The sequence below is a fragment of the Penaeus vannamei genome, chromosome 42 (genome assembly GCF_042767895.1).
Source record: "Penaeus vannamei isolate JL-2024 chromosome 42, ASM4276789v1, whole genome shotgun sequence".
Lineage (NCBI taxonomy): Eukaryota > Metazoa > Arthropoda > Malacostraca > Decapoda > Penaeidae > Penaeus > Penaeus vannamei.
Window position 1 is genome coordinate 1,410,043 of NC_091590.1, and position 20,000 is coordinate 1,430,042.

The following is a 20,000-nucleotide window of genomic DNA, read 5'->3' on the forward strand; positions in this document are numbered from 1 at the left end:
TATATATCCGTTCATCCATCCATCCATCTACAAGCCCATCCATTCATCCATCAATCCACACACACACACCCATCCATCCATTCATGCATCGATTTATCCACCAACCCACCTATCCATCCATGCACCCATCCATCCATTCATCCATCCACCCATTCATCCACTCATCCATCCATCTATCCGCCCACTCATACACCTATCCATCCATCCACCCACCCACCCAACTATCTATCCACCCACCCACCCATCCATCCATCAATCTACCCATCCCTCCACTCACTCACCCATCCACCCACTCACCCACCATCCATCCATCCATCCACCCATTGACTCATCCATCCATCCATCCACCTACCCATCTATCCATCCATCCACCCATCCATCCATCCGCCCACCCACCCACCTATCCATCCACTCACTCACCCACCCACACACCCACCTATCCATCCATCCACCCACCCACCCACACACCCATTCATCCATCCCTCCACCCATCTATCCACCCACCCACTCACCTATCCATCCATCCACCCACCCACCCACCCATTCACTCATTCATCCACTCACTCACCCACCCATCCATCCATCCATCCATCCACCCAATCATTCATTCATTACTTCCGCCAAGGAGGTTGTTTTTGGCAGCCTTGGTTTGTTTGTTTATTTGTTTATTTATTTTTTTTTGTAATAGAATAACTCAAAAAAAGTTATGGACAGATTCTTTAAGAATTTTTAACCAGATGAGTATCTTAACCTAAGTTAGACGCCATTAAATTTTGGTGGTAATCCGGAATTTTTAAAAATTATTGTATGTTACGTCTAATACCTTGTTAATAGAGGTAACTATGGTTATTATTATGTTATTATTTCCTACTTAAATTTTCGTCGTAATCCGGAATTTTAGAAATGATTGCACGTTTCCTTAGCAATAGGGGTAACTATTGTTATTATTATGTTATGATCTTCAGGAAAGTTTTGTTCAAGGACGACGCCTGTGTGCTTGAGAAATAGTGATGGTTTTTTATCGTAATTCTTCAAGTGGGAATATTTTCATTGCATTAGTGATCCTATTGCCCTGAAGGTGTTCGTCTATGAGTTCTTCTAGTTCATCCATCCATCCACTCACTCACCCATCCACCCATGTATTCATCCAACCATCCTTTCATCCATCCATCCATCCACTCATCCACCCACCCACCCATCCCTCCCTCCCTCCCTCCCTCCATTCATCCATCCATCCACCCACTCATCCATCTACCCACCCACCTATCCTTCTACCCATTCATCCACTTACTCACCCACCCACCCACCACCCTTGCATCTATCCAACCATCCTTTCAGAGAGAGAGAGAGAGAGAGAGAGAGAGAGAGAGAGAGAGAGAGAGAGAGAGAGAGAGAGAGAGAGAGAGAGAGAGAGAGAAAGAGAAAGAGAAAGAGAGAGAGAGAGAGAGAGAGAGAGAGAGAGAGAGAGAGAGAGAGAGAGAGAGAGAGAGAGAGAGAGAGAGAGAGAGAGAGAGAGAGAGAGAGAGAGAGAGAGAGAGAGAGAGAGAGAGAGAGAGAGAGATAGAGAGAGAGAGCGAGAGAGAGCGAGAGAGAGGAGAGAGAGCGAGAGAGAGAGAGAGAGCGAGAGAGAGAGAGAGAGAGAGAGAGAGAGAGAGAGAGAGAGAGAGAGAGAGAGAGAGAGAGAGAGAGAGAGAGAGAGAGAGAGAGAGAGAGAGAGAAAAGTAGGAAAAGAGAGGCAGCCATGTACTTGAATCTTCGAGAAAGTCAAAAGGAAATTAAAAGGAAAAAAGGATACAAGTAATACAAAATTGTTAACAAGTAATACGAATTTTGTGATTGACAACATTTGATAAATCTCATAATTTCCTACATTTATTATATATTTGAGAAATTTCCAGAAATATCGTCATATCTGTGTATATATTGCGTCAGAATTGAATTCATATTTCCCATTCTCTATGATAACGCTTCATTCGATAGCTATCCATACGACTTCGGATTAAACTTCTCTCCATTCAGCGAAATCATAACCTTCAACCCAAACCTCACAGATAAAGCCTGAAAAAATCACAAAACATTATAAATCAAATATACTGATAATTTTGATTTCAGGAAAAGATGAATATAGCTATGACACTCACAGATAGCGCTAACCAACCCGAAGTCGAAGCCACATTCAAAGATCGGGAAACAGCCACCTCTATATAGCCTGCCCTTCGTCTGCAAAACATTTCAGACCAAATTTTCTTGAGACAAATTAACTTCCGTGGGTTTTGTGAGTATCCTCCTTTTATTCTCTATTTCTGAATGAAGTTGTGGGTTCAAGTATCTCAGAGCCGTCGGGAAATAAAGGTTATTAACAGTGTCAGTACGTATTTTTGAAGAGAATTGAAGGTGGAGTTAACAGAGGCTCCAGCAGTGGTTCTCGACCTTTTTCTCATTCTTTATCATCATCTTACGTAATTCTGCAATATTCGTGATGATCTCTATGGCCTCGTTCTGTGTCTGTCATCAGTTTAGATTCAGTTATTACTAGGTAGATCAATTATGAGTAGGGAATTGGTGCCAATGCTTATAGCTCAAGAACACTCTATGGTAAGACTTCAAGTTGTTGTTATATGAGAGAGAAATATCTGTTGGTACTGTTGAGACAAAATACAGTTTATTTCGGTTAAAATTATCAGATTGCGTTAATTTTTCAGAATAGTTGATTGTAACAGATCACGACTATTTTGGTATTGGTGGATTCTAACTCTCTAGTTTCCAAATATATATAAATATTGCATGGAAACCCCCCTCTAAACCTCCACATTCTTATAAATATTGCATGGAAACCCCCCCTCTAAACCTCCACATTCTTAGCCCCAATAGTAGGGGAGGCCATGAAAGGAACCAAGGAAATTGTGGGGAAAAATGAATAATATACTCTGAATTTGACACCATATTGTCTAATGCAAGGGGATGTGCTCCCTACAACTCCCCCAAAGGATTGCTACCGTTCCCCGACCCCCGCCCAGGAAAACAAAGAATCCTACTCATAATCACGGCAGGAGAGAATGTCGGACAGACTAGGCAGTATACTCTCTCCTGCCGTGAATACATGGAGGATTCTTTGTGTTCCGTTGCGTGAATTAGAGAGTGAGAGGAATATTTATATCAACATTGTCACAGTCCATGACTAGCTGCTATTCTGAATAATTCCCCATATTGCTGCATGACCCCACAGAAAGTATTCCATGGCCCCTTGGTTGGGGAGTCCGCTGCTAGAGATGGACTATATTTTTGGCTGTTGGAGTTACTGTATTCATATTTTCTCCTTTTTCTTCTTTTTCTTTCTTATTCTTCCTCCTCCTTATTTTTCTTCCTTTCCATTTATTCTCTTATTTAATTTTTCTCCTCTATTTCTTCTTCTCCATTTCTTGTTCTTCTGCTTCTTTCTTTTACTTTTTTTTCTGCTTCTATTAAATTTTCTCTTCTATTTCTACTTCTCCTGTTTCTTCTTCCACAACTCCATCTTCTTTTATATTTTTTCAGGATTGTAGGAGTGGTATGTAGGTTTTTAAATAACTTGTGAATGTTTTAGGCCTATAAATATTTTCCAAAACGTTTAATCCCATGTGGTGTATATCCATTTTCATTTAGACTCGGCTCTTATCCCTTTCCTAAACTGATTTTGGTTCCAGGGTCAGAAAAAGCTAATGTAACTGGGGCTGAATTTCTTGGCTTGATAGGCCTATGCACTTTATGTTGTTCCTTCCATAATATATGAGTTAGATTCTCATTAAAATCGTGGATGAGAATGACCAGTTTTATGTGGGGAGAGGCAAAAGTACCCAGCACCTTTGTAGTACATAATCACAGTTCCTGGTTGAATTTAACTTAATACAAGTTACAATAATTAAATCTAAATACAGTTTTAGGTACATGTTTTGAATTATAAAACATGTATAATCCTTATACTTTACACAATATCTGGAATACTGATCACATGCTATGATGCTGGAAGACTTTTCCCTCACCCAGTAGACTTAATTTAGAATTTGTTTTTCATTTCTTATTATAATTGTATTCAATATATACTATTTATTTTATTTATTTTGTAGGTTAAATGTAAATTATAATAAGTAATAGTGGACAGATGTGGGATTCCACTTAGCCTTTTTTACAGCCTATATATTGCAAATTGTTGGGGTCCTGATTCCTATAGGCCCTAGATGATTTGATTGACAAGCACTAGAACAGAACGAGGGTGCTGGAGCTCACTGTGTAACTGATAGCATATTTAACACTTGACGTAATTTTTGATAGGGATATGTTTGATAAGTTATAGAGTTTGTATAGAACAGTGGTGTTAATTGTGTTGATTTTTTAAAATAATTTATGGCTTTATGTCAGTGAGTTTTGTTATCAAGAAGCTCTTACAAAAATATTTATTTAGGAGGATGGGAACCTATGAAGATAATTGTTCTGTAATTACGCACATTACTTCTGATGCTGGGGGTGATGGTAGTTTTTTTTTCATGAAAATTGAAGAAATGGGGTGGAGTCTGGCAAGCCAGTCATTGATTCCTCTGTGACAGCACTTGTGGACCTAATTTTAGTAAAAGAAAGAAGGGTAGAAAAAAGAATTTGAAGCAAAACCATAATGGACAGTGTACTTTCTGAAGCGTATTCATGTTGACAAATGTAGAAAAGGTTTGAATGAGAATGAATATCTTCGCAAAACAAGAGATATATTTTACTGGTTTTGAATATATAAAAGTTGTATCAAATATAACTTATGACAAAGTTATATTTGAAACCATTTAAATATATGTATTGTATTATGAAGATATTCATTCTTATTCATACCTTTTTTACAGTGCACTTTCTATGCATCAGTGGTTTAAATGGGAGAATGTTTTGTGTTTTTTTCAAGAAGTTGCAGCTTTCCTGTTGAATGTATTATGGAAATTGGCTCCCTAGCAAAAACTAAGGAATGCTACTGGGATATTAGATATTCAGATTACTTTTAAATAAGTAATTGGTTACAAACAGGTGAAGATCAGAAAAAAAGAACATTAATGTAGACTGTGCATGTTACCCTCGTTTACTTGTCTATCAGATCAGCCGGCGAGATGGTGCTCGTGAGGATGACCCGTTCCGTCCCTCGCTTGCTGCGCTTGGCCCGCACCTCCGCCCATCGAGCCAACCACCTCCCTCTGGCCCCCGTATGTTCACGCTGTGTCCATAGGGGTCCCTTTGGAGGCAGTGATCCTTTTGCGAAGATGGAGGACTTCATGAGAGACATGGAGAGGAAGTTCAAGAGGGATATTGAGGACACTGTGAGTGCTATTACTAAAGAGGTAAGTTCGAATGTGAATTTCATTATGTTGTGTATTAGTGTAATACTTTATATGTGTATTTCTTTATTCTTTAAATTGGACCAGCTGTATATTTGGTATGTGTGTGTAGGAGATAAGATAGATGTTGAAAATACAAAGTTATTGTTATATCCTTTTTTGCTGTTTCATTTGTTTTTCCTCTTCCATAAAGTCATGTCCCATCACTGTTCTTTCTTGTCATTCTTTTACTCAGTATTTTGGTCTTCCTCCCCTTTGTCTTTTACTGTCTTTGCCACATCTTTCTCTTTTACCTCTCTCCTTTAATTTTTTCTTCCTGCTTCTTTTATTTCTTCTCTTCCTCCTCCTGGTCCTCTTCCTCCCCTCCTCCTCTCCATCTCTTCCCTTCCTCTTCCTCCTCTTCCTCCTCTCCATCTCTTCCCTTCCTCTTCCTCCTCTTCCTCCTACTCTTCCTACTCCTCCTCCTTCTCCTCTTCTTCTTCCTCTTCCTCTTCCTCTTCCTCTTCCTCCTCCTCTTCCTCCTCCTCCTCCTCCTCTTCCTATTCCTCCTCTTCCTCTTCCTCCTCCCCTTCCTCTTCCAATTCTTCCTCCCCTTCCTCTTCCCCTCCTTTCTTCTCCTCTTCCCTTCCTCCTATCCTCCTCCTCCTCCTCCTCCTCCTCCTCCTCCTCCTCCTCCTCCCCTTCTTCCCCTCCTTTCCTCCACCTCTTCCCCTCCTCCTATCATCATCCTCCTCCTCCTCCTCCCCTTCCTTCTCCTCTTCCCTCCTCCCCTTCCTCTTCCCCTCCTTTCTTCTCCTCTTCCCTTCCTCCTATCCTCCTCCTCCTCCTCCTCCTCCTCCTCCTCCTCCTCCTCCTCCTCCCCTTCTTCCCCTCCTTTCCTCCACCTCTTCCCCTCCTCCTATCATCATCCTCCTCCTCCTCCTCCCCTTCCTCCTCCTCCTCCTCCCCTTCCTCCTCCTCCTCCTCCTCTTCCCCCCTTCCTCCTCCTCCTTCCCTTTCTCCTCCTCCCCTTCCTCCTCCTCCTCTTACTCCTTCCCTTTCTCCTCCTCCCCTTCCTCCTCCTCCTCCTCCCCTTCCTCATTCTCCTCCTACTCCTCCTCCTCCCCTTCTTCCTCCCCCTTCTCCTTCTCCCCTTCTTCCTCCTCCTCCTCCCCTTCCTCCTCTTCCCCATCTCTTATCCTCCTCCTCCACAATTCTTCCCCTCCTCCTCCCCTTCTTCCTCCTCCTCCTAATCCTAATCCTAATTCTCCTCACCTTCCTCCTCCTCCTCCTCCTGCTTCTTCTCTTTCTCTGTTACTCCTACTGTTTTATTCCTCCCATTCCTATTACTGTGTTCCTCATTCTATTTATGATAAATAAGCCATTCAAACCAAGCAAAGCACACTAAGGCATGCGCTCAATTCCCCAGGTGCCACAAGGCCTGATTCCCCGCTTGTGGGACGTTACGCCACGCCCTAGGTTTGGAGACGTCAAAAACCTGTCCACCCCCGAGACGTACAAGCTTGCCTTCTACTTCAAAAATGCCAATCCAGAAGATGTGACAGTATCGTTGAAGGGTGAGTTTTGGAAGAGTGAAAGAGTTTTGTTGTTTTTATTTGTTTTTGTTATTATCATTATTTTATTGATATTGTTATTAGTAGTAGTAGTATTAGTAAAAGTTGTAATAGGAGGAATTGTAGTAGTAGGAAGTTTTAGTACTAGTAAGATTTAATTGATATTAGACATTACAGTTCTCCATGCATTTATGGTTAGCAATGTTAGTATATTTAGAAAATTGGAATCCCATCATATTTTTCTGCATAGTTTTTATCCTTTTTATATTCATGTCTACATATTCATATTTTTTATATACAGTTTTCAGTGCTGTAATGTACTAGGACAATTTTTTTTTCTTACATTTGAAGAAGAAATTTTTAAAAAGAAAGAACTTCAATCTATATCAGTATAAATCAAAAGCATATAATCATAGTAAAGAAATTTTAAACAGAATCTTCATAGATATTTCCTTTGGTTATCAAGCATAGAATTTTGATATTTTCTCTGTTCATACAAAATAGGATTTCTGTATTTGCCAAACATTCAAACATTACTACCATTTCAATCACTTTCAGACCGCACCCTGACAGTATCAGCCAAGATTGAGGAAACGACCGAGTTCTCCCGATCTTCACAGAATTTCACTTCTCAGTATGACCTACCCGAGGGCCTAAACCTTGATGCGTTGGAGTCCACCATGGCGGATGATGGTGTGTTAACCATCGAGGCTCCACAAATAGTGCAAGAAGAAACGAAAGGTCCCAAGAGCATTCACATTCAAAGGGAATGATTTGTACTGTAAATATTTTCTTGGTTTTGTTAGTAGGGATGTATAATATTGAAAGAAATAGGGAGTGTAAAATAGTTTAAAGTTTTAAATCATGCCTAGAAATGGGATATGTTGTATATGTTGATATACATGTAGAGGAAAATATACTGTAGTAGAGGGTATAAGTCTAGACATAACAATGTATTTCAGTTGAAATATTAGAAGCATTTATGTTCTATTCATAGGAAATTTGATTAAGATATTGTTACATTATCATAAGCTAAAACAAGAATTTCTTTATATCATATGGCTGTGTTTATCTTCAAAACTTGTTTATATTTTTAAAATAGATTAAAGATTAAAAGAGAATAAGTGTTTAATTTTTCCCCATTTTTTACTATATGTTTGCCAGTAGAAAACTTTGTGAAATTTCTATATACCAGAGTAAAACACCAATTTACAGAATGTATTATTAAATATTTAATTGTATATTTCATTTTGTCAATATTTTTGCTTATATTATGCATAGGAAAAATTCTCCATTGATACAAGAGGCAGTACCTGAGTGGGGAAACGTTGCAAAATCGCAAATCAAAACTGGCATAGATAGAGATGTTAAAGATGGAAAAATCACACGCAAATTGTCAAAGTTCAGGAGCTCAGTTCCCAGTTTGATCGCAAAATAAGCATGCCCAAGAAGTACCTGATCTGCTAACCCCGTAAAACCATTTTTTCCTGATGATTCTTTATGAAACCAATATTTATTTTCAAAATACAAAAATATGATTATAAGTGATAAAAGAAGTTGATCTCCATAGCAAAATAAAATAGAAAAGGATCTGTAGAGCAAAATATCATATGGTTTAGAAAGCTATAAATAAAAGTTTTCTAGTGTGTACTTGTTAGATAATATGGGAAATGAAGCATCATTAGCAAACTAAGAAAAATATTTCAGAATAGCAGATGTTTGATTTTTGTGATCATTATCTGTCATATTGCAACTACCTGCATTGGTTACAGAGATTGGAAACTAAATATTGTTGAGTTTAAAGATACTTGAAGTTTCCAACATATTTCAAATAGAGGATAATTGAGTAGAAGCCTTTTTTTCAGAATTTACTTACTAACTAGATCTGCAGAATTACTTACAACTGATAATGCCATGATTATGACTATGAAACTGATATTGTGCAAGCCTACTCTTAAATTTAATACAAACAACTGGTATGAAACTTGTAAACCCATCTAAGGTAAAAGTTTGGCATAACTTCAAGGTCTTAAAATCATCAGTATTAATAAGATAATGTAAATATTGGCTCTATTAATTATCTTGTAAAATTGCCAACTGTACCCATGATATCTAAGATGAGACTGTACTCAAAGATAATGATTCATTACATTATCTATACACAAATGAGTCTAACCTCCTTCAAGCTGCTCTCCATTTTATTTGGGTCATGTCTCAACATTTTTCACAAAGTCAGAAATATTTCTGTAACTATTCTCAGCGGATTTTATCACTTTAAGGCCTCCAGTGCTTTTGTTTCACCTCAATGCCAGCAGCAAAATTTCAGTGGACAGAAAAGTCACATAGAGCACATAGTTACCTAAATATGGTGGACAACTTATGTTATCTTTGGCCTTAGACAATGTGGTCTGTATGTGACTATCTGGGAGAGAGGGAGTATGATTTAGAAAAGATAAGTTCTATTGCATTATATGAGTGTCTTTTAAGGACTTACCTTGTTTTAAGGAATTATTTAAACACATTCTATAAAGTTTACATCAGTGGCTATTGAACTTTCTTGTGCAGTGGATGCCAAAACCTGAAAGTAAACAGTAAAATCCATTTCTAAAACTTAAGTATATGTACTTTGATTTTTTTTTTTTTTTTTTTTCGTCAAACGAATTATGCATTGTTTTCTTCTGCTTGTCTTTCTTTTCCTCCTCCTTTTGCTATTCCCTACATTCCCGTAATCATACTTAGGAGAAGAATAGAGCAAATCATGAATTCTGAAAATTTACGACAAAAAATCTTGTTTATGGCTAGTTTTCAAATACAAGTGATTTACCTACTTATGTAATGAAACATTTGTATAATATATGACCTATTTTTTTTTTTCTTTTTTTTTTGGGGGGGGAGGGGGGAGAGTGAAGATGCACTTGATTAATTGATGATGATTGATGACAGATTGATAAGTTTGGCAGGTTAATATGATGATTATTTGTTGACATAATGATGACTGTTTGAAATATAGCAGTGTAATATGGATGTATATGTTTTATTCAGTCATTTATTACCTACCTCTCAAGTTCATCTTCCACTTCTTACTAATGATGATAATGATAATGATGGTAACAAAATTAAAAAATAATTATGATAATAGTCATAATGAACACAACTGAGTGATATAAGGGAAGAAAGGCCGACTATGAATCTATTTGATATTCAAAAGTATTTATGTATGTGGAGGACACTTGGTCTGGTTCAGCGAGATTTACGAAAAGTAGCTTTTCCCAGGTTTTCAATTGGGTGTCCCAACAATATGAACAAAGTTATGTTTACCTTGGGGCTGGATTCATAGCCCCCTCTATTTTGGCAGAGCAATGATTTTTCTATCAGAAATTTTAAACACGCGTCCAGGCAAAAATTGAGGTGGGAAGAAAGTCCCCGGCAGCAGAACAGGTCAAATAGAAAGTTTAGTAGTCTTCACTTAAGGAAATGGCACATATTTTGGAGCTTCAGACTCGTAGTGTGGGAATATGGTGCTCAAACTCTTCCACTTTTCCATAAGGAGCTACACCTAACCCCCCTTTCGCATAATTCTGGATCAAGCCCTGCACAGATCATATAGGTATTTAGATTTAGCATCTATGCAATAATAGATATAATTTACTGTGAACAACTTGCTGTATACTGTAATTATATTAAAGATTCATCGATATATGATTCATCAGGTGTTATTCACTCACGCTGACAGATATGAATACTTATGTATGTGTGTGTGAGGCTTGATTTATATATAAGCAATGTTTTATCCCAAGGCCTTGACTGTCAAGGGACGTCCAAATGTTGATGGCCTTTTAGAATACATTGTGCACTGCATTAATATTAGCAACAGTAGTAGTAGTAGTATGGCATACCCCCGCCCCAAGGACCACATCCCACGATTTTTACAATTGATTGAATTTGGTTACAGACAAACACAAAGCAGAATATACTACTGCAGCAACGTTTGACTTTTGCAGATTCCTCAATCACATCCTAACAGTTAGACTGATTAGGCCATTTTGCTGTCCCAGCCGGTTCATAATTCTCTCTCTATCTATCTCTGTCTCTATCTGTCTCTCTCTCTATCTCTGATTGTCTCTGTCTCTATTTTTCTCCATCTATCTATCTATCTCTGCCTCTCTCTTTCTCTGCCTCGCTTTCGTTCTGGAACCAGAAAAAACGATGCCAACATGATAGTTCTTTTGCTGCAGTATTTATAAGATTAGGATCCATTATAGGGCCTTTCTTGCTGCTTTGACCTCTCTGTCAGACTCCAGAAGTGCAGCATGTCTTGAAGCATCTGGTCTCAAGTCAAATATGGAAATTTATAGTTTGCCTTACTAATGTAATCAGCTACAATAGAAGCACATGCCTTAGCCCCCCCAAAAAAAAGAAAAAAGAAGGAATTAATGTTCCAGTAAATGTAAGTGTGGGCACTGGTCGCAGCAAAAGAGGGCAACAGATAGCAAACAATACGACAGGCTGTTTGACCAGCAGTGGCCTTGGGAAGCAACAGTTACACTGGTCAGGAAATCAGTCTAAAGCAACAGTTGAAGTCACGGTTTAAATTTTCTGTAATTGATGGATGCATTGCTGAGTATGACTTGGTTTAACAAGAACTTTTTTCAGCTTTGTCTTCCTTCGATTTCGATTCAAAACAGTTCCTTGATGAAGAATGATTAACAATGTTTTCTATTACATCATGCACAGTAAGTGCTGTTGGCTTCCCAGCTACATCTAGCCATCTTTGGTGCTACTGCCGACAATTTTTTTTTTTATTAATATTATTCTGATCTATCTGAGAACTACAGAGATGAGCATCTTTGTAACTTGTTAATGGCCACTGAAGAGATTTTAAACAAATGATTGATTTAGATGAATTCCATTTGTTACAGTTAGTCATTCCAGTCGTGACAGGTTGTTTGTTTCTAGTTAGTCTTAAACAACCCCCTGTGTGCAAGGAAAGGCCGGGGTTACCATGTTATCTAAAAAAAATATGATGTTCCACGATAGTGTAGAGTGATTGTTAATCCAATAGGATAGATTTTGTTATTAGTCTTGATTTTTCTTTTTTCGCCCAAATTACACCAATATAGCTCAGGGTATACCTTAAAAAAAAAATCTTGAAATAGGTCATTTTCTCAAAATATTGGCAAAGTTGTTCCACTCTTGTTAGTATTTATATAATCATTATTCTTTGAAGACAAGAATATTCTTTTACACTTAACTCAATAAAACTTGTACATATTGGTATTATTGTTTTCATTTTTTCTTTTTTTTATATAGATAAATATATCAGGGGTCATGGATGCGTGAAAAAGGGATCATGAATGTAAAAGGGCTTGGAAAGGCTTCACTGAACTCAAGATAGGACACCGAAGTCGCCCACCGACTTACAGAAAATAAGCCTGGCCTCGAGCTACACGGTCTGAGAAGCCATACAATTAAGTAAGCAGACATATATTGCATCCGAATGAGAAAGCAAAAAAAAAAAAAAAAAAAAAAAAAAAAAAAAATTAACGCATTACATTATTCGTCTACATATTACATTCTGAATCTTTATCAGCTATTGTTAAGACGTCTTTTTTCTGCTTTCTGATATTAGTGACCGTCCTTCAAACGGCAAATCATGTACACGATTTATATTTGTATTCATTTGCATCAGGGAAATACAAGACTAGAAAAAAAACGGGGGGGGGGGGGGGATGAAGAGAACATTATACACGTTTGTATAATTTTTACATGCACACACATATATACATTTACTAAATGTTTATATACAGCATATATAACCAGCCTATCAAGTAGAATTCTGAATCAGTCTAATTTTCTCTCTCTAGAGTGTATAATACTTATTTTCACTTTCTTTATAGTCTTGGTAGTTAATGTTTTAATTTGTTTATAATGGATTTATGTATGTATATATATATATATATATATATATATATATATATATATATATATATATATATATAAATGTTTATCATCTTAAAGATATATATATATTTTACTTCCTTATTGGTTGTAAATGGTCTGCTTGATGGACGAAAGTGCAAGGTGTCACTGATATACAAGGTTTTATTTTTAATTTGATTTATTTGATAGAAATCATATTTGAATACTACATATTTACATGATGATGATACATGTGTTTACATACAAAAATAAATCTCTTACAAGATTTCAACTAGTGGTGATTTTATACATTTTATGCATGAAAAGTTGAGCATTACGATGAAGTGACTAGATCCTGGAGTGAAAGCTTGACCCTTAATCGACCTCCTCGATGGTGGGTCCTCCGGATGAGTTGCTGCCGTTGAAGGAGGCTTGTCCTGTCGAGGACGAGCCGGCGCCGTGGATCTTGGCGCTCAGAGGACGCCAGCTGTCCTGCAGCTTCTTCAGCTGCGCCTCGATCTGTTCCTTGTCGGCCAGCTGGTTGTTGTCGAGCCACGTGAGGGTGGAGTCCACCTGGGCGTGAGCAGCCTCCTTCTCCTCCGCGGTCAGCTTGCTCGACACGCCCTCCTCCTGCAGACTGTTCTTCAGGTTCAGGCACAGCGCCTCCAGGCTGTTCTTGGCGTCGATCCGCTGCCGCGTTCGACTGTCGTCCTCGGCGTACTTCTCGGCTTCCTTCACCATGCGCTCGATCTCCTCCTTGCTCAGACGACCCTTGTCGTTGGTGATGGTGATCTGGTTGAGCTTCCCCGTCGACTTGTCCTGCGCCGACACGTTGAGGATGCCGTTGGCGTCCACGTCGAAGGTCACCTCGATCTGGGGCACTCCGCGCGGGGCAGGCGCGATGCCCGACAGCTCGAACTTGCCCAGCAGGTGGTTGTCCGACGTCATGGCGCGCTCGCCCTCGAACACCTGGATCAGCACGCCCGGCTGGTTGTCCTGGAACGTGGAGAACACCTGCGTCTGCCTGGTGGGGATGGTGGTGTTGCGCGCGATCACCGACGTCATCACGCCGCCCGCCGTCTCGATGCCCAGGGACAGCGGCGCCACGTCCAGCAGCAGCAGGTCGTTCAGCTGCTCCGACTGGTCGCCGCGCAGGATGGCGCCCTGCACGGCCGCCCCGTACGCCACCGCCTCGTCCGGGTTGATCGACTTGTTGAGCTCCTTCCCGCCGAAGAAGTCCTGCAGCAGCTTCTGCACCTTGGGGATGCGCGTCGACCCGCCCACCAGCACGATGTCGTCCACGCGGCTCTTGTCCATCTTGGCGTCCCGCAGGGCCTTCTCCACGGGCACCAGCGTGTTGCGGAACAGGTCGGAGCACAGCTCCTCGAAGCGGGCGCGGCTGATGCTGCTGTAGAAGTCGATGCCCTCGAACAGGGAGTCGATCTCCACGCTGGCCTGAGACGACGACGACAGCGTCCGCTTGGCTCTCTCGCACGCCGTCCGCAGCCGCCGCAGGGCCCGCTTGTTGCCGCTCACGTCCTTCTTGAACTTCCTGCGGAACTCGGCCACGAAGTGCTCCACCATGCGGTTGTCGAAGTCCTCGCCGCCCAGGTGCGTGTCGCCCGCCGTCGCCTTCACCTCGAAGATGCCGTCGTCGATGCTCAGCAGCGACACGTCGAACGTGCCGCCCCCGAGGTCGAAGATGAGCACGTGGCGCTCCCCCTGCCGCCCCGCCGCGCCCTTCTTGTCCAGGCCGTAGGCGATGGCGGCGGCCGTGGGCTCGTTGATGATGCGCACCACGTTCAGGCCGGCGATGGTGCCGGCGTCCTTGGTGGCCTGCCGCTGGGAGTCGTTGAAGTAGGCGGGCACGGTGACCACGGCGTCGCTCACCCTGGCGCCCAGGTACGCCTCCGCCGTCTCCTTCATCTTGGCCAGCACCATGGACGAGATCTCCTCCGGGTTGAACCGCTTCTCCTCGCCCTTGAAGCTCACGCTGATCTTGGCCTTGCCGCCCTCGCTCACCACGCGGAACGGCCAGTGCTTCAGGTCGCTCTGCACGGCCGCGTCGCCGAACGTGCGTCCGATCAGCCTCTTGGCGTCGAACACGGTGTTGCTCGGGTTCAGGGCCGCCTGGTTCTTGGCGGCGTCGCCCACCAGGCGCTCCGCGTCCGTGAACGCCACGTACGAGGGCGTGGTCCTGTTGCCCTGGTCGTTGGCCACGATCTCCACCTTGCCACGCTCGAACACGCCCACGCACGAGTACGTCGTGCCCAGGTCGATGCCGATCACGGGACCCGCCATCTTCTGGTCTTCTGATAAAGGCACTTGGATTTAGATTGAAATAACCTGATGCCGGTCGCTTCTCTTGTGTGTAAATAGATTGTAATCAATCCACTGCTTCCTGTCTTGCGCGCTGTCAAACTCTTCTTCAGGTCAAAGTCTTCTTTAGGTCTCTTCTTGTAAATTTAATACTGCTATTATTTCCGTGACACTGGCTCTTTGCACGGTAGTAAATCTCTCCTTAGAAATGATTCTCTTGCTCTCTTCTCTGAGCAACTCTTCTTGCTTTCGTGTTCCGTTGCGAGCGTGATTCTGCCGCGAGTGTGTTCCCGCCGCGCTATATATGCGAGCGAACAATTCCGGGAACATCGGGGAATGATCGAGAACGTTCTCGCGCGCTCTCAGAGAAAACGTTTCCGCTTAAGGGGTGACTAAATGATATTAGCATATGATGTAATTTATTTACATGGTTTCCGGTTGTGTTTTATAAGAATGGAATTTTAACCTATGAGTAAATAGTGATATGATTAGTGAGGAAAATTGCCTTGGGTAAATTATTGTCATAATATACTCCGTAAAAAACGTCTTAAATTGACAATATTTCATGAACCCGAATAATGTTCAAGAAAGTTCCAGATTTACAGGGCAAAGAGGCAGGAAGTGAACTAATTTGTCAAAGGAAGGAATCTTTGTTATACTCCCTATTGCATACACTGCATAGCAAGAAACCTTTCCCAATCAATTGCAGTTTGTGCTGCAACACGATATTTGTGTTTGTTTTGTTTGTGTTATTTATCTATCATATTTTCTTGATTACATTATATTTTGCTGATGGTAATGTTTAATATTAGTATTATGATTATTTTTTCTTATTTTGTTTCATTCATACTATACATAATTTTATTTCATTATGATTACATTGCATTATACTGAATCATCTTTACATCTCATGCTAGAAAAAAAAGAAAAACGTATCCACTCTGTTTCAAATATATGTGACCAGTCATGCATGATTATATATATATATATATATATATATATATATATATATATATATATATATATATATATAGATAGATATATATACATATATATACACACACACACACACACACACACACACACACACACACACACACACACACACACACACACACATATACACACACACACACACACACACACACACACATATATATATATATATATATATATATATATATATATATATATATATACATATTTATACATATATACATATATATATACATATACATATATATAAATATATATATGTGTATATATCTATGTATATCTATATATATGTATATATATATATATATATATATATATATATATATATATATATATATATATATATATATATATATATATACGTGTATATGTGTGTGTGTGTGTTTATGTGTGTATATATACATACATAAATGCACACATACATACATGCATACATACATACATACATATATATATATATATATGTATATATATATATATATATATATATATATATATATATATATATATATATATATATATATATACATATATATGCGCGCGCGCGCGCGCGTGTCATAATACACACACATACATGCACACATATGTATGTGTATATATATATATTTATATATACATACATGTATATATATATATATATATATATATATATATATATATATATATATATATATATATATATATATACATACATGTATATATATATATATATATATATATATATATATATATATATATATATATATATATATATATATGTATATGTATATGTATATACATATATCCACAATTTTCTATATGCAATATCAACAACATTCATTCTGAATCACCCATGTTGTCTAGAATCGTCTCGGAGTGGATGTCAACGAAGAGTTGAGAAAAAAAATACTTTAACATGATATGTGTAAGAATATTTTTGAAGTTAAGATACTTGATTATTTTCTAAAAATGATATTAATATTAACAATAAGAAAAAAAATGATTTGTTATATAATGTATTGATATTATTGCAATATTGTAATGACAACCATGGCCTGTTTTAATGCCTCGTATATAAAGCATATAATGACATTTCACAACATTGCTCGAGTTTTTCGTCGTTGTTCCTAGAACCTTCTGGGTCTACTTAATCATACTTTCGATATTTTTCTTCACTTGCCATTTTCTTGGAGGAATTAAGTCTTATGAAATAGCTAAGGACATCGGTAGTTGATTTAATACACTCAATAATACATTCTGGATCACGCACTTTATAAATAATTAAAATATTATACAAAATAAGGTGTTTTTTTAGTTTTGTCACCCCTTCGTTCGCCGCGTTTTCTCTGAGAGCGAGCGAGAACGTTCTCGAACGTTCGCTGATGTTCCCGAAATGATTCGTTCGCATATATAGCGCGGCGGGAACACACTCGCGGCAGAATCACGCTTGCGACCAGACACGAAGCTGAGAAAGTTCGCAACGATATAAGTGAGAGGATTCTTGGAACGAGGAAGAAGAGTTGCTCAGAGAAGAGTGCCAGAGAATCATTTATAAGGAGAGATTTACTGACGTGCAAACAGCCAGTGTCACGGAAATAATAACAGTATTAAATTTACAAGAAGAGACCTAAAGAAGACTTTGACCTGAAGAAGAGTTTGACAGCGCGCAAGACAGGAAGCAGTGGATTGATTACAAACTATTTACGCCTAAGGGAAGCGACCAGCATCAGGTCATTTCAATCTAAATCCAAGTGCCTTTATCAGAAGACCAGAAGATGGCGGGTCCCGTGATCGGCATCGACCTGGGCACGACGTACTCGTGCGTGGGCGTGTTCGAGCGTGGCAAGGTGGAGATCGTGGCCAACGACCAGGGCAACAGGACCACGCCCTCGTACGTGGCGTTCACGGACGCGGAGCGCCTGGTGGGCGACGCCGCCAAGAACCAGGCGGCCCTGAACCCGAGCAACACCGTGTTCGACGCCAAGAGGCTGATCGGACGCACGTTCGGCGACGCGGCCGTGCAGAGCGACCTGAAGCACTGGCCGTTCCGCGTGGTGAGCGAGGGCGGCAAGGCCAAGATCAGCGTGAGCTTCAAGGGCGAGGAGAAGCGGTTCAACCCGGAGGAGATCTCGTCCATGGTGCTGGCCAAGATGAAGGAGACGGCGGAGGCGTACCTGGGCGCCAGGGTGAGCGACGCCGTGGTCACCGTGCCCGCCTACTTCAACGACTCCCAGCGGCAGGCCACCAAGGACGCCGGCACCATCGCCGGCCTGAACGTGGTGCGCATCATCAACGAGCCCACGGCCGCCGCCATCGCCTACGGCCTGGACAAGAAGGGCGCGGCGGGGCGGCAGGGGGAGCGCCACGTGCTCATCTTCGACCTCGGGGGCGGCACGTTCGACGTGTCGCTGCTGAGCATCGACGACGGCATCTTCGAGGTGAAGGCGACGGCGGGCGACACGCACCTGGGCGGCGAGGACTTCGACAACCGCATGGTGGAGCACTTCGTGGGCGAGTTCCGCAGGAAGTTCAAGAAGGACGTGAGCGGCAACAAGCGGGCCCTGCGGCGGCTGCGGACGGCGTGCGAGAGAGCCAAGCGGACGCTGTCGTCGTCGTCTCAGGCCAGCGTGGAGATCGACTCCCTGTTCGAGGGCATCGACTTCTACAGCAGCATCAGCCGCGCCCGCTTCGAAGAGCTGTGCTCCGACCTGTTCCGCAACACGCTGGTGCCCGTGGAGAAGGCCCTGCGGGACGCCAAGATGGACAAGAGCCGCGTGGACGACATCGTGCTGGTGGGCGGGTCGACGCGCATCCCCAAGGTGCAGAAGCTGCTGCAGGACTTCTTCGGCGGGAAGGAGCTCAACAAGTCGATCAACCCGGACGAGGCGGTGGCGTACGGGGCGGCCGTGCAGGGCGCCATCCTGCGCGGCGACCAGTCGGAGCAGCTGAACGACCTGCTGCTGCTGGACGTGGCGCCGCTGTCCCTGGGCATCGAGACGGCGGGCGGCGTGATGACGTCGGTGATCGCGCGCAACACCACCATCCCCACCAGGCAGACGCAGGTGTTCTCCACGTTCCAGGACAACCAGCCGGGCGTGCTGATCCAGGTGTTCGAGGGCGAGCGCGCCATGACGTCGGACAACCACTTGCTGGGCAAGTTTGAGCTGTCGGGCATCGCGCCTGCCCCGCGCGGAGTGCCCCAGATCGAGGTGACCTTCGACGTGGACGCCAACGGCATCCTCAACGTGTCGGCGCAGGACAAGTCGACGGGGAAGCTCAACCAGATCACCATCACCAACGACAAGGGTCGCCTGAGCAAGGAGGAGATCGAGCGCATGGTGAAGGAAGCCGAGAAGTACGCCGAGGACGACAGTCGAACGCGGCAGCGGATCGACGCCAAGAACAGCCTGGAGGCGCTGTGTCTGAACCTGAAGAACAGTCTGCAGGAGGAGGGCGTGGCGAGCAAGCTGACTGCGGAGGAGAGGGAGGCAGCTCACGCCCAGGTGGACTCCACCCTCACGTGGCTCGACAACAACCAGCTGGCCGACAAGGAACAGATCGAGGCGCAGCTGAAGAAGCTGCAGGACAGCTGGCGTCCTCTGAGCGCCAAGATCCACGGCGCCGGTTCGTCCTCGACAGGACAGGCCTCCTTCAACGGCAGCAACTCATCCGGAGGACCCACCATCGAGGAGGTCGATTAAGGGTCAAGCTTTCACTCCAGGATCTAGTCACTTCATCGCCATGCTCACCTTTTCATACAGATATTGTATGAAATCTCTAGTTTGTAAATCTATGAAAGAAATGTTTATTTTTGTATGTGTGTAAACGTAGGACCCACCATTGAAGAAGCTGATTAATGTGGGTCTTTTATTTTCTGTGATATGCATTGTAC

General features: G+C 42.0%; 3 protein-coding genes across 4 annotated transcripts in view; 2 read left to right on the top strand and 1 right to left on the bottom strand.

Annotated features, from left to right (window-relative positions):
- Positions 1 to 8,019, top strand: part of LOC113802272 (heat shock protein beta-8) — a 79,048-nt gene extending 71,029 nt beyond the window's left edge. Inside the window, exons 1-4 of one of the 2 annotated variants that reach the window (XM_027352813.2) lie at positions 2,142 to 2,275; positions 5,105 to 5,345; positions 6,751 to 6,898; positions 7,454 to 8,019. In XM_027352813.2, coding sequence (XP_027208614.1) covers positions 5,118 to 5,345; positions 6,751 to 6,898; positions 7,454 to 7,668 — 591 coding nt within the window. In that variant the 5' untranslated portion in view covers positions 2,142 to 2,275; positions 5,105 to 5,117 and the 3' untranslated portion in view covers positions 7,669 to 8,019. Of the gene's footprint in view, positions 1 to 2,141; positions 2,276 to 5,104; positions 5,346 to 6,750; positions 6,899 to 7,453 lie in introns of those variants that run through there. The other variant, XM_070118752.1, reaches the window with a different exon arrangement.
- A 4,976-nt stretch (positions 8,020 to 12,995) lies between these two features.
- On the bottom strand, positions 12,996 to 15,411 carry LOC113802271 (heat shock 70 kDa protein-like). Its single transcript, XM_070118389.1, has one exon. It carries the CDS (start codon positions 15,113 to 15,115, stop codon positions 13,190 to 13,192), a length of 1,926 nt encoding a protein of 641 aa, XP_069974490.1. The 5' UTR covers positions 15,116 to 15,411; the 3' UTR covers positions 12,996 to 13,189.
- A 2,128-nt stretch (positions 15,412 to 17,539) lies between these two features.
- LOC113802270 (heat shock 70 kDa protein-like) overlaps positions 17,540 to 20,000 on the top strand; it is a 2,541-nt gene continuing 80 nt past the window's right edge. The window contains exon 1 of the mRNA XM_070118753.1: positions 17,540 to 20,000. This exon is cut by the window's right edge and continues 80 nt beyond it. Within this exon, the coding sequence (XP_069974854.1) occupies positions 17,884 to 19,809 (1,926 nt within the window). The 5' untranslated portion in view covers positions 17,540 to 17,883 and the 3' untranslated portion in view covers positions 19,810 to 20,000.

What these genes read in the sequence shown, in the direction of transcription:
- LOC113802271 (XM_070118389.1), bottom strand. Translation starts at nt 15,115, where the DNA reads ATGGCGGGTCCCGTGATCGGCATCGACCTGGGCACGACGTACTCGTGC.